The 14924-nt window shown below is 34.6% G+C and overlaps 1 protein-coding gene across 1 annotated transcript in view; it reads right to left on the reverse strand.

Annotated features, from left to right (window-relative positions):
- Positions 1–14924, reverse strand: part of LOC145672047 (phospholipid-transporting ATPase ABCA1-like) — a 242611-nt gene that overhangs the window by 209622 nt on the left and 18065 nt on the right. The window contains exons 4-7 of the mRNA XM_081741259.1: positions 14552–14690; positions 11771–11856; positions 6187–6266; positions 354–448 (exon numbers count right to left, since the gene is read on the reverse strand). Of these exons, the coding sequence (XP_081597385.1) occupies positions 354–448; positions 6187–6266; positions 11771–11856; positions 14552–14690 (400 nt within the window). The remainder of the gene's footprint in view (positions 1–353; positions 449–6186; positions 6267–11770; positions 11857–14551; positions 14691–14924) is intronic.

Below are 14924 nucleotides of genomic sequence, written 5' to 3' on the forward strand. Positions count from 1 at the left end.
GTTACCTACCACCTTGTATATATAGTGATAAAAAGTGACAGCTCAATACAGCTAATTCAATACATACCCTTTTACACAGGTTCCAAATATGTAAGTGTTATCTATTGAATTTAATCAAATAAATTTAATATACAATCTCATATAAATTTCGAAAAAAACGACTCTTTTTAAGTTCGTTCTGGCAATACTCTTCGAGCATTCTCAACTGGTTATTATCAGATATGCATATTACCAGTCCATGAAGTAAGATCATCATTGTTTGCTTCAAGAATTATGCAACAAGCCCAACAAAACCGAAGTATATCACAAACCATGTCTCATTAGAATTTGATTGAATGAATGAAATTTCATACCCTTGTTGTTCTCCTTTTTCAAGGTGCTGGTCGCCCACATCTTTGAGCAGCTTCTCCTTCAAGGTCTTCATATCACTATTTTGCAAGGCTTCGACCTTCATATTAAAACAAACAATTAAAATACTCTCAATGGAAATAAATGTGTATGTTAAAAGACTAATACCATAAGTAATGATAAACAGAAGAAAATACATGTACAATAGAGTAGAACAAAATACTCGATTTTTTTTAACATTAGTGGTTTTTTTTTTTTTTTTTTTTTTTTTTTTTAATATTATTAAACCAACTTTGGAAAAGGAAGAGGTTATCAAATTTACGGCGAGGTTTAAAACAATTAAATCATAAACAAAAAATGTGCAAAAAAAAAAAAAAATACTTTTTAAAACGAAACATTATTATAAACTAAAAATTACTACTCCATTATTCCTCCCTCCTGACCCTAAATTTGTTTCTTTAATACAAAGTGTGATCAAAAAATAGGGTGAATGATTTTTTTTAGCAGCAACTGCTGACGCTAAAATCCTTCTAATTTGTTCAATAGCCTGATCCCTTGAGACAGACAGCGTCAAGTTGAAACATGTTCTGACTTGTCAGTCAGTATCCAGAGCCGCTAGAGTGAGGTTGTGTTTGCTGTCTCTGTCGCGCACCAACAATGCGTGAACATTAAGTTCTATTTCAAGATGAAAAAAAAAAGTGCGGAAAAAAAAAATCATAAAATTTTGAAATTGGTGTATAGCGATAACGATGTAACCCTGAAGACTGTTTGCAAAAGGTATGAGCGATTTAAAAGCGGAAATGAGTCTGTAAAAGACGAGCAACGTTCGGGATGTCCATTAACCTCAAAAACAGAAGAAAACGTGCAAAAAGTAGCAAAAATTGTTCGTTCAATCAGGCGAATGATTATACGAGAACTTTTCGAAAAACCAAACATCTCGTATGGGCCCGTGAAAAGTATTTTAACCACCAACTAAATGGGCAAATAGCTACCTTCTTCACCACGAAAACGCGTCGTGCCACATCTTGCTTTTGATCCGCAAGTTTTGGGCCGAAAAAAAAAAAATATTCCTGTCTGTCCACATTTGTTGTGTTCTCCAGATCTGACACCATGTGATTTCTGGCTCTTCCCAAAAATTAAAACCGTGTTTAAAGGAAAACGTTTTGACTTATTCCTGACATTGACAGGGCTACGACAGAACAGCTGAATGCCCTTCCAGAAATGCTTCGTCAAGGATTCAATGTTGGGATAAGTGCATTGCTAGCCAAGGACAGTACTTGGAAGGAGATTAAATCAAATTGCATATAAGCTTTTTACTTTGTTTCTAATGAAATTGTTCACCGTATTTTTTGATTACACCTCGTAAAATGACATAACCAGTACAATCAAGGTCTTTATACTACAAATAAAAGAAGAGTAAAAAAGGCTGAAATAGAACAGGAAATATCAAACTAATGACAATGTATCGTTCTTGCGCTGTTAAAGTATGCTCCAATTACCTTAAAATTTTATTTTTTTTTTATTTTATTTATTTATTTATTTTTTACATCAAAGGGCAACTTTCCCGAACTACTAGAAAAATAAGCAAAATTCGAATTCTTTTTTCTTTTTGTTCCACCCTAATGCACAACTATGCATCGTAGCCTTAATTTGACTGAGAAGAACACAGCAAATGCATGCAAGATATATATATATATATATATACAAGGAAATAGTTGTAAGTATATAACATTAGAAATTACAATAATAATATGATTTTGCCTATATTCACTTGAAATAGTCTTAGTATAACTTTGAATGTAGTAATTATGAAAATTTTTAATGGGAATTCCTATCTTCCTCAACGGTTCGCCTTTAAAACATCAACAGCAAATTTATTACTCGTATATCGCATGACATCCCTCGTTGAGATACAGAAATACCAAAAACAAAAATATTTCTTTTAGTAATAAAAAATATGTACAAATAATGATATATAAAAACTTAAAAAGTGAATGACTGAAGTGGGACTCGAACCCGGGACCTCCGACGTAGCGTACCGATGTGTTAACCAAGTGGTCTGAGTGAAAGAGTAATTGGCATTAGGAGTGAGAGGGTGTAATATTGTTCTGGGAGCGGATTGGATAGCATAGTTATTGACGCATCGGCACCGCACGCCGAAAATTCCAGGTTCGAGTCCTGGTCAAGTTATGATTTTTTTTTTTTTTTAACTCGTAGTGTATCACTGAATTCGCACCTATAGAGGAGCTGGAGTGTTAAAAATCGATTGCTTCCTCCTTTCATCAATATAATGTACAAGTAACTTGATATTATCAGTAACAAAAGCTGCATTTTTATTTTCTTCCCTTTTAAAAATAATGAAATCTTTCAGAGGACCACTATTACGAACCACCAAAACTAAGCCTGCAACAACTTATTACAATTTCAACCTGCTAGTTAAACAGGTATAGTAAGTTAGTTCATAATTTTATTTACTTATTTTGACTTTTCTTTGTCAGGCACCTTCTTAGGTTTTATATATTACAGAATCATACGAAGCAGTACCAAGAAATTATTGTATAGGAATTGCGATTGGTTTCTGTGTATAACGAATATTAAAAGCATTGAAAAAAAGTATCGACAGAAAAATGGAAATGACGGATTAGGTTGTGGATACTTATGACAAGCCAATAAGCAATGGAAAATGTATTGAATGCGTCACGTTATACACAAAACGAAGATTGGAATATCAAGAAAAGTTTCGTAATAGTAATTCTGTTTTTAAGGGGAAAAAATATAAACAAATAAATAAAGATTGAAAATTTTGTTGCTAATGATAAACTACCTCTATGCCTATGGAACTCGGAGGTCCAAGGCCGGGCTCACAAAAGCTCTCCATTGACATCTGTTCTTAGCCAACTGGATCCAGTTTCCACTTTGTATTCCTATTTCTGCGAGATCCATCTTGATATTGTCCTCTCATCTGCGTCTAGGTCTTCCTAATGGTCATTTTCCGATTGAGCTTCCAGTCAAGACTTTGAATGCGTTTCTACTTTCTTCCATTTTAGCTACATGACCTGCCCACTTGAGCCTCCTAGACTTGATGACCCTAACAATGTTTGGTAAACCGTATAAATTATGTAGTTCCTCGTTATGAAGTTTCCGCGATTCCCCATTCCTGTTCCTCTTGGGTCCGAATATTCGTCTAAGGATCTTGTTCTCAACTACTTTCAGTCTATGTTCTTCCCTCAGAGTAAGCGACCATGTTTCGCAGTCAAACAGAATAACAGGCATGATTATCGTTTTATATATTTTAAACTTCAAATTCCTCGACAAACTTCGAGAAAACAAAAGATTTTGAACATAATAACACGAATTTCCTGCTTTTAGTTGATTTTTAATTTCTTTGTGGATATGATTTTGGTCTGTGTTATTCTGATCCTAGATATTTGAAAGTATACACTTCGTCGAAAGTATTATTTGTTATTTTGAAATATCCATAATTTGCAGTATTACGATCCCAGCGAATTTCCACGTATTTTGTTTTCTCTGCATTTCTTTCTATTATTCTCCTAACATTCCCTTATTAAATTTACATTTTATTTTATTTTAGTTCAAGCGCAACACAACAGGCTCTAGGCCCAATTATTGTGTTGTCTTTGACAACGAATGCCTTTCCGTTTTCAAAACATGCCTGTTTAATTGTTCTTTTGTACACACTTTCCGACATGCTAAATATATCAATATTGAAGTCTTTTTCGACCTCATTGTGGAGAGTGCTTATCCTCCATATAGGAGATTTCCGAAGGATATTTGTTCTTGCCTTTTTTTGGTAAAATGTAGATGTGTTTCCTATCCTCGTTCTGGCTGATGGGACTTGAAAACAAAGCAACGAACGCAGCTCAATAGAGTCAATCTTATCATGTATTAATTTATATAAAAATATTAGATCATTATATTTTCTTCTTTCGTATAAAGTGGGTAGTTGATAATTTTCCAGTAACTCTCTGTAAGATTCATATTTCAGGTAAAGCCCAGTTTTCCTGTACGTTAGAAGTCTTAGGAATTTTTTCTGTATTCCCTCAATCACAGTATTTTTGCGTATTTGGTGTCCACACAACAGTAGCATATTCTAACTTTGACCGAACGTAAGTGAAGTACAATTTCATTAAAGTTAAATCATTACGAAATTATGATAAAACCAAGGTTTCTATAAGCCTCGCTCGTTACTGTTTCCATATGATGCTTAAACGTTAAATTTTGATCAAAGGAAATTCCAAGATCTTTGATATACTTGGGAGAGCTTAATTTTGTCCCATCAATCGAATACGTATAGTCTACATAACTATTCTTACGTGTAAAACGTAGGAAGTTACATTTATTTACATTCATTTTAAATTTATTTTTATTACACCATTCCATAATGTTAGTTAAGTCTTGTTGTACTTTCTCGCAATCATCAATTGAATCAACATACGCTGTAACCTGGTGAATACCATTCAGCTCTAGGCTGTGGTTGCTGTGTTTGATTTTCCTGATAGCGTATTCCAGAACCGAGTTCAATAATAATGGTGACAACGCATCCATATATACATATATAAATGTTTCAATAGTTTCCTGAGCCAGTAAACTACTGAAACATACTTAGTTTACTTTTGAACTAATATGCAAAACTCTAAATGTATTATAGGGAGTTCGATAATAATAATAACATACGTTCCAATGGAGAGCTTTAGTTCTGTGCTGATGAGCTTCCTAGTTCTTTAAACTACAAAAGAGTATTGATTAGTTATTTAAAAAAAAGAAAATTATAAAGAGCAAAATCTAGATGCTGCACATCAGAACTAGGAATGGCTGAGCTTTATAACGGTAAGAAAAAGGAAAATAAACAAACTTAATTGTCCCTGTCTTTTCTTCCTTGTCAACCCGTTTAATTCTATATCATAATCAAAAATACTGCATCTTTCTCTCAATTCAGTGATCGAACGAACTGTAAGTGTCGATCTATTTCTTGATTTTTACCAATAAAAACTCTCTACAACAGTGATCGCCAAACCGTCGATCGTGAGCAACTAGTGGCTCGCGGGGACACTTTCGATAGATCGTGTTAAAGCTCTGGTTGGCTAACCTTGATTCCTCCACTGTGCTGACGACAGAGGCCGATGGTGACAACAACTGCTTGTTTCTCCCGCGCAACGGCCATTGTCAGCCTAACCCACAGTTGATTGTATACGTCTGGGGTTGTGCACGTTATGTTTTTCGTGTATATATTAGACATTTGCTAAACGTTATGTTTTTCGTGTATATATTAGACATTTGCTAAACGTTATGTTTTTCGTGTGTATATTAGACATTTGCTAAACGTTATGTTTTTCGTGTATATATTAGACATTTGCTAAACGTTATGTTTTTCGTGTATATATTAGACATTTGCTAAACGTTATGTTTTTCGTGTGTATATTAGACATTTGCTAAACGTTATATTTTTCGTGTGTATATTAGATATTTGCTAAACGTTATGTTTTTCGTGTGTATATTAGACATTTGCTAAACGTTATGTTTTTCGTGTGTATATTAGACATTTGCTAACTTGGATATTTTGATTTCATATTTACGAGAAAGTAAGTTTATAGGCAATAAACAAGTAAGATTTAAAATGTTGGTAGTTCTTTTTGGTTGGTAGCTCACAATACGATTTAAAAACGGTACGGTAGCTGAGAAGCTTCATAAGTTTGCCGACCACTGCACTACAATATTGGAAATTAGTTTTATGTAACAATACCATTAAACGTGCTCTAAACAGTTAAGTACAAACTTTTATGATACATAAATTAATGTTATCCTAAGATAATAACTTACGATAATTTCAGTTAGATTTAATTTCCCTTCAATCAGACGTTCTAGGAAGATTGCTAGTTGAGAATAATAGTTTTCCATCTCTGTTTAGAAAAGAAGCAAAATTAAATTTATTTTAATTTAATTTTCAAGTTGAAAGAATTATACCAAAAGCATTATCAGAGCAAAGTTTCTTAATACTAAACTAATAGTAATACTGTATAAACTCAAATCTAAGAAGCACTTTTTTCTGCTAAGATTTCAGGTATAAAATGGGGAGCGGGGGGGCGTACGCGTCTTGGAATCGCATACAAAGTGATAATGAAAGTTTGTCAGGGAGTCTATTAACATTCCAAAATGAAATTTCGTGGCCTTTTCTTTACCAAATCATAAAATTTTCTAACATTTTCAAGAGCGAATTTGGGTGCGAATTAGGCCGAATTTTCCTCCATGCGATACAAAAGTATTTTGCTTGCGATTTGGTAGCGTCTAAAGACGACCATAGACATTTTTGGTGGTGAATTTTGACGTTTTATAGAACATTTTTCAATCTGTACTTACATTTCCACAGTTTAAAAAAATCGTGACCCAAAAGCTAAATTTCGTGACTTTCGTGACCGACAGACACCCTGTTTGTGTTCAGACAGTGAAAGTGCTTAAGCAGGATGTCCTATGTTCACACTGTAAGACTGTAAGACGGTATCTTTGTTCTCTTTTTAAACTTTACATTTAAATGTTCAGTTTGAAAAAATAAACCCATATGATTTAATTTGTACTGTCAAATTCTGAGTTGCTTCATTGAATATCCAAGATGCATCTTAGAATGTAATACAACAAATTAGCACAACTTTTGAAGTTTAGAAATGGGTGTGCGTCTTAGATTCGATTATATCCGGTAATTTCATTTTTTTTTTTTTTTTTTATAGAATAACTTCGTGAAACTGAAAAATTTTATATAATATTTGACGTCAATATTGAAAAATACTAGTAGAATAATGTAGAAATAATGTATTGTATGATAGTGTAATACTGTAGTGTAAATATACTAGTAACAGTGAAGAAAATATTCCATTTCAACTATGTCTATGAATAGTTTCTGAGCATAATACAAGGAATATGCACATGAAATGTAAGTATAGTTAAGTCACAATTACCCGTGATATTAAGTGGCCAGGGCACAGTGGATAGCGGAAATCCCGGATAACTCGAAAAAGGACTAAAAATAAAGTGCAAACACGAAAAAAGCTACAGTATTTCAGCATAAAAACTATGTTTTATTGTTTGTATTGCTCGAGTCGTCAAGGTACACGCTCGAGTCGACAGAGAATGTACAAGCCATGACCAAACTGAATGAGCAAGAGTCTGCCACTCATCCACAAAATTCCGAAAAGGCCTATAGGATTACAATGCACAATAAACCTGTCAATTTTCGACCCTCGCACTGTAGGCCCCATTGTATTTTTCTGGTTGTTGGCTTCGATTAAATTATTATTATTATTATTATTATTATTATTATTATTATTATTATTATTATTATTATTATTATTATTATTATTTAAATTTCGTAATGAACTATCCAGTGGTTGTGAATGGACTCTCACTCCACAGTGAACAATGAATGTAATTTACTACCACGCAAATAACTCTTCCCAGTTCCCGTTTTTCATACCTTGCAACAATCGGCTTCTGCTTATCAGAGTAGAGTTGCGATTCGAAACGTACATTATTGTTGGAAATATTGATTTTCACAATGCAATTTATTTTTATACTTTAGAACATATAGTACTTACCTGCATGCGGAGTGTAAGTACGCAGCGACTATTTATGAAAAATAACTGAGCGCAATTGCAGCAGGCTTAAAAATTTTTTCGCAGTACTCGCGAATAATCGGGTCTTTACTGTAAGTCCTACATTTTTTTTTTTTTTTTTTTTTTTTTTTTGTTTCTGTTATAGATTCTGCATAATTTATGATAGTAAATTCATATTTGTTTGCTATCTTTTAATCCTCATCTATATCTTACCCAGTTTGGAGCATCTTAAATTTTATTTATATATTGAAGAATAAAAAGAGTAAGAACAGTACACATAATTTTTGTAGTTATCATTTTGATATATAATTAAAACAAATACAGGGTGATTGTAAATTCAACACCTATTTTTAATTTAGATTATTCTAGAAACTAGCATCAGCTCAAGCTGGCGTGTAATACTGTTTACTAATGTGCGGATTACCATTTATGATTTTAGAAGTTGTTCCAGTGAAAACTGCAAAATGGCTGGTGTATACAGCGTAGAAGACAGAGCTAAGATTGTCGTCAGATATAAAGTTTGGAGGTCGGTGGTGCAAGTGCAGAGATGGTGGAGACAGGAGAGAGGTAGGCACGCAACACTTAACCCTACGACAATACAAAACTGTCATAAGAAATTAATGACAACTGGTAGTGTGTTAGATGGAGCTCCGCCCCACTACGCACTTCCAGAGAGTATGGTTTGATGACAATATGGATTGGCCGCCGGGGACCGACAGAATGACCTCCATGCAGCCCCGATTTAACCCCATGCAACTTTTCTTTTGGGGTTGAGCTAAGAAACAAGTGTACAAGTTAAAACTAAGGGATATTAGTAGTCCTGAACAAAGTATCCGTGAAGTGTTTGCAAATGTTCCAGTTCAGATGCTAAGAAGAGCAATGGATTTTGTTCCTAAAAGATTCCAAAAGTTTGTGGAAAATGCGAGTGCGTACATTGAAATGTAACTTAATAACCAAATGGTACCATCCTAATAATGCATCCAATGGAAATAAAACTGTGATAGGTTATTTACTTTTTGAACGTAAACGTAGGAGCCACACACTGTCCATCTCATTGACTGACTGCTGGATATTTGATGTGGACGTCAGCACTGGAGTTATTTATTCCCATCACAGTTGTTTCTTATCATTTCAAGTTTTGCAAAATCATGTTAGTCCTGAAATATTTTCCTCGGACAGATTGTATTTGCTCTTGGGTAAACCACAATATTAAGAGTTATATTGAAAGCAATAAGTTCAGCCATTTGATTGGTTGGTTGAGTTGATTTTAGCGTCCCCTTAAGCAGCGAGGCTATATAAGACGTGGACCTACTGATTAACGTGGAAACCGAACCACATGAGCTTCCACCGAGAATCGAACCCGGGTCTCCCACGCCAAAGGCGCGTACGCTAATCGCTTAGCCACGAAGGAGCTCTTCAGCAATTTGATTCCACTGTAAAGAACATAATATAAAACCTACTACAGGCGGACTATGCACATAACAAGTATCGTGGAAAATATTGAAGAAATTACACATATGATTCAATTCATTGTTTTTTCTCTCTTTCTTTTATATTTAACTTTTTAGGAGTTAAGACAAAAAAATGTTCAGAAGATAATTATTAAAGAGAAACTGCACTGCAGCTCCAGCTATTGCATCTTGAGCAATGACACCTAATTCTTGCGCTTCTCAGACGAAGCACTGCTCACGGGTCTAGAGCTCAGGTGTAAAAAGTAATCTCGAATCCTTCCTTTCATACAAATTTTCATTTACAGTATTTCATCTGCACATGTACTTTCATTGGCTGAAGCATTATCATGACGTATAAGCAAAGTCTATGAAAGTATGTTTTCGCTCCGGTTCCCATGGATGAGGTTCAAACGTTAATAAAGAGTCTATTGTAACATAAAATGAAAGAAAACTCAAAAATGAAAACAAAGTGCACTTCTTTAAGTTCATTGCACAAAATAAAATGAATATTCTGAAAATTGGTTCATAATAAAGATAACTATAACTTATCAAACTTATCACAGCAACACAGAATAATTGTAATAAAGTGAAGTGCTGTTATGAAATACCCAATACAGCTGTCTACAATATGAAGAGCAGTTACGAAAGCTATAATTCTGTATACATACATATATATATATATATATAGAATAGCGCTAAATTCGTTGTACAATAGCAGGGGAGTGATTCCTAAGAGTAAAACAAACAAAAAAGTTCCCATAAACATAGGGCGAAAACTCCATCGTTTACTTGTTATAGGCTGCCGAAAACATGAAAAACTGAATTCTAAAGGTCCAACAATTTTTATAGAGGGAGTTTGACTACGGGCCTATGATATAAAGTACACTCCAACTACCTCCATAAAAAATTTGTCGCGTGAGTACCTTAGGATTCTAAAACATGTATTTTTGGATAGAGCACATACTAGTTCCTAAGTGAAGGCTTGACCCGACTACAGTAGGTCCCATAGTTTTGGAGCTATGGACCTTTAGAATTCAATTTTTCATGTTTTCGGCAGCCTATAACACGCAAACGATGGAGTTTTCGCCCTATGTTTATGGGAACTTTTTTGTTTTACTCCCAGGAATCACTCCTCTGTTTTTGTACAACGAATTTAGCGCCATACTATATATATATATATATATATACATTCTATACATTCGCATACATTCTATACCTCCGCGTGCGGGGTTGATTGGAAAGAGAACACAAAAATTCACATTTATCAGACCATGTGCGTGAGTATCGTAGGGAGAAAACTTCTCCTGATCTTCTCTCAGCTTATCTACAATGAATCATTCAAGCCTTCCACGCTAACTTAAAATCTTGCTTTATTATGAGCTCTAATTCTTTACTTGTCCTAATAGTAAACAGTACAGCAAGTTCGTATTCAGTACCATTATCCACTTTCAAATGACTAAATCGAAACAACACACTTCAAGTTACAATTAAATCTCACAAAACATTACTGTAGAAATACACAAATACAGGATGTTTCAAAATGAATATCGGGGGTTTGTAGTATTTATTACATTTAACGTACAATTATAAACAATACATCAAAAGAAAGAGCAACTCAAAAAGTTTTTGCTACAAGTGTTCAATGTGAGCACTATTTTCCACACACCACACATCGAGTCAATAGGCTAAAAAGGCCCCCAAACTTTCCGCCGGAATATGGCACAAAACAATCAATTTAGAGGTGTCTCGTTGCAACTGTACCATCTCGTGGCGATTTGCTGACCCCAATATGCAAACATTATAAGTGTTCACATCGTCACTTAAGTGAAATGTCGATTTATCACTGAAGACGACACGATCCAGAAACATTTCATCGTTATGCAGCAACATTTCATTTGCAAAGTTGGCACGTAAACCGTAGTCTGTATGGTTTAGACGGTAGGGACGTAGTTATAAGCGTCTCCTTAAATTTCTTCTTACTCCCACACCTTACTTCCTTACATTATTTTCATAAGTGGAAGTAGCAATGCCACAAAAATATAAATTTCGTTGAAATATAGGAGTTTATAGGAAGAGACGCAAATATATAGGAAAAATAAGAAATATAGGAGCATTGGAAAACCTGCATGCTCCATCCTTTTTAAAGCAAATAAATACAAGGAAGTGCTACTTATTACTCAGTTCTAGATAACATTTATGTATCAATATTATACGAAATCCATCCAAAAAATATCTTCATATTTCTTTCATGCACTACTATTGGAGATGTTATCTCAAATGTTATACTTATTTTTTTTAATACTATTAGTAAACCAAATATTCTTACAAATACTTAGCATATCGCCGTACCTTTCCCAGAGTCATCGCCATCTTTTCCGGAATCTGATAACATATTCTCAACTATTTTGTCCACGTTTTGTGCCCACTTTGAAAACCTAGCAAATAGAGACAAAGAAAACGGATTGTTTATTTAAAAAATAAATAAATAAATAAATAAATAAAATAAGTAGAAGAGAAAATTGAGAAATAAATGAATGCGGTGCAAATATATTCTTTCTCTTTGACTCAGAACAAGATTCATGAAAACCGTCACCAAATCTTAAAAACATTTCTTTATCAAAGCTTTAAAAGTTCTTTTAAACTAAAGAACCTGCAAAAAGGAAAAAAAGATAATTACTTGAAGCTGATGATTTTTATTATTGCTACTAAATTATTGTTACAATTTTAAGAAAATATATAATTTCCTTCTCTCTAATACAGGGTTGCCAACATTTTTTGATAAAAACAAGGAAGATATTGTTACGACCTTGCAGCTAATGAAATTTTAAAAAGAGCTTAGATTTCAAGCATCTTCTTGTACAAAACAACTATAAAATGATTGCAGAAAATTGGGGTACTTATTTAAACCTTTATTTATTTAAATCTTTGACAGCAGCACTGACATCGTGTGAGAGCAATGATGTCAACATTGAAATATACCTCACTTTGCAAGAATCACGCAAATGATTTCTTCTAAAAAAAGAAAACAACGCGCAATTTGCGTAATATTTGTCTGAAAAATAAAATAAAAGAGCTATACAGTATAATCTCCTGGATTAAACGAAACAGAGATTTCAAGAAAGTTTAAAAAAAATTGACAAAAAGGGGAATTCCGTATTTTGTAATGACTTTGGTAGAGTCAATAACGGACCGAGATTTATCCCTTCACCAATTTTATAATAAAATTGAGTCTTTTGTGTTTACAAAAGTTCTAACAATAAAATGTCTCTTTAATGACCTAGGTATACAGGTTATAGCGTTCTGTAAAGGTAACCCCTTAGCTTCATAGCAGCCTCCGGGATTTAGGATAGGTTACGATCAGTTGGTCGACTGATGCTTGGTCTCTCGGTGGTTGGGCTTTTATCTGTCCTCTTCGGGTCCTTCCGTCAGGTCCGTCTTCTTTCGGCGTTCCTCGGTGTCTTTCGTGTCGGCTTCTCTTCTGCTACGCTGTTTACAATCAATAGCACGTGTTGTGTTGACGTGTACTTTTGTCGTGATGTGGGAATCCTTACAATATAATGGGAGATGCCAACTTTGCTCCAATATCGAGAAGTCAGAAAGTAATGATACTTCCTCACACATATTAAAGTACTTATATTCCTAATCGAGTTCTTTAGTATACAAGATTTGATGAAACTTTTTAAATAGTTTATATATAACTGACGTAGGAGAAGCAGCCAAAAACTTCCCGGAATGCTGTTGTAGTTTTGGCATTTGTAACGTAATCTCAATGAATCGTGTTGCTTAATAAACAGGTTGCTTAATTATGAAATTGGCAAGTGTGAACAGGTCATAACAGAGAGTGCATGGCCGTGCCGTGGAAGAGGGGACGAGCGGGGCGGCGGCCCCGGGCGCCGAAGTAAGGGGGCGAAAAATTCGGGAGAAAAAAGGAAAAAAGATAGGAAAAAATGCTTGGAATATATGTATGGGGGCGCCGTCGTATACTCTCGCCCCGGGCGCTGATTTTCCACGGCACGGCCCTGAGAGTGTACGAGTAATGTAGCTGAACGGAGGAGTGGCGCAATTTCACAGATCGAGCAACGCGCAAACATCAAGTTCATGTGCAAATTGGGGAAAATCTGTTTCAGAAACTTTGATAGCCTTAAAAACAGTGTAGCACCATCGGATGTTTGGCTCTTCCCAAAGCTAAAAATGAGACTTTTACGTTTCACCAACGTAGAAGAGATCAAAACCAACGCGGCGGCTAAACTTCCGAAAATACCAAAAGAGGTCTTTCGTCGGTGTTTCCACCAATCACAGGAACGGTGGATCAAGTGTGTATGTGTTCCGAAGGTACCAATGTTGAAGACGATTAAGTAAATATGTACTTACATAGTGGTAATAAAAGAGCTACAACTGAATTCTAGTAACTTTTTGACTGCCTTGCGTAATTATGAACATGCTACATACACTAAAAAATACTATACAGTGTATAAACATTCTGTACTGCTTTTTTTTCGTAAGTGCTCAGTTATATCAGTTAAATACATTTAAATATCAATTTGAACGAAGACATTTACAATATACAGATACTTATCAATTTAATGCAAACATCTAAAAAAAATACAACTTACGACATTAATATAAGGTTGGGCCATCTTTCGCCCACAGAACAGCTCTGATACGACGTGGAATGGAGTCTTAGAGGTCGTGAATGGTAGCAAGTGTAATATTACACCATTTCACGTACCATGCATCACTCAGTTCCGTGAAAGAGGATGGCGACAGAAATCTGCACCAAATTCATGTCTCTAAAACGGATCACAGACGTTCAATTATGTTCAGCTCCGGGGACTGGGCTAACCAGGGGAGGTATTCAATTTACGCCGCAACAACTCCAGTTATGAATGGCTGCATTATTATTCTGGAATATTGCATCATTGCAAGGGAACAACATCTAGAGCATAGGATGCACATCGTCCCCTAAAATGGGGACATAATCACGATGGATGATGGAGGAGGAGGAGGAGGAGGAGGATGATGATGATAATAATAATAATAAAAAATATAATAATATAGGAGGAGGAGGGTGTTCGATATACTATTTAACCACTAAAAGCTGATAATTCAGGTTGTCAAAGAAATACTTACATAGAATTGTTAAAGCGCTCAACGCTACCGTTATCATCTGCTTGAGGATAATGGCGACAAGTATTGTTATAGGAACAAAAGTAACTTTGAAGAAACGCCCAAATTCCCGCTGATGGCATAGCTTTAGCATCATAGTAACCTACAGAATGTAGAAAGACAAGATTATTTTTCACAAAAGCATCTAATCCTCCTACTTTATATCTCTTACCTAGTTCACTTACACTAAGCTGAATGTTTATAGATATTAATTATAATTCTCTTGCAAAATATAACGAGAAACAGTATTCAAAGTGGATTACCGAAACAGACAGAAATCACCGTATCATACTATATTTTTTGTTGGTTAATGTTTTTCTTGCAGTGCTACTTTATA

Source organism: Thermobia domestica, chromosome 15, assembly GCF_964235325.1.
Source record: "Thermobia domestica chromosome 15, izTheDome1.hap1.1, whole genome shotgun sequence".
In the NCBI taxonomy this organism is placed as follows: domain Eukaryota; kingdom Metazoa; phylum Arthropoda; class Insecta; order Zygentoma; family Lepismatidae; genus Thermobia; species Thermobia domestica.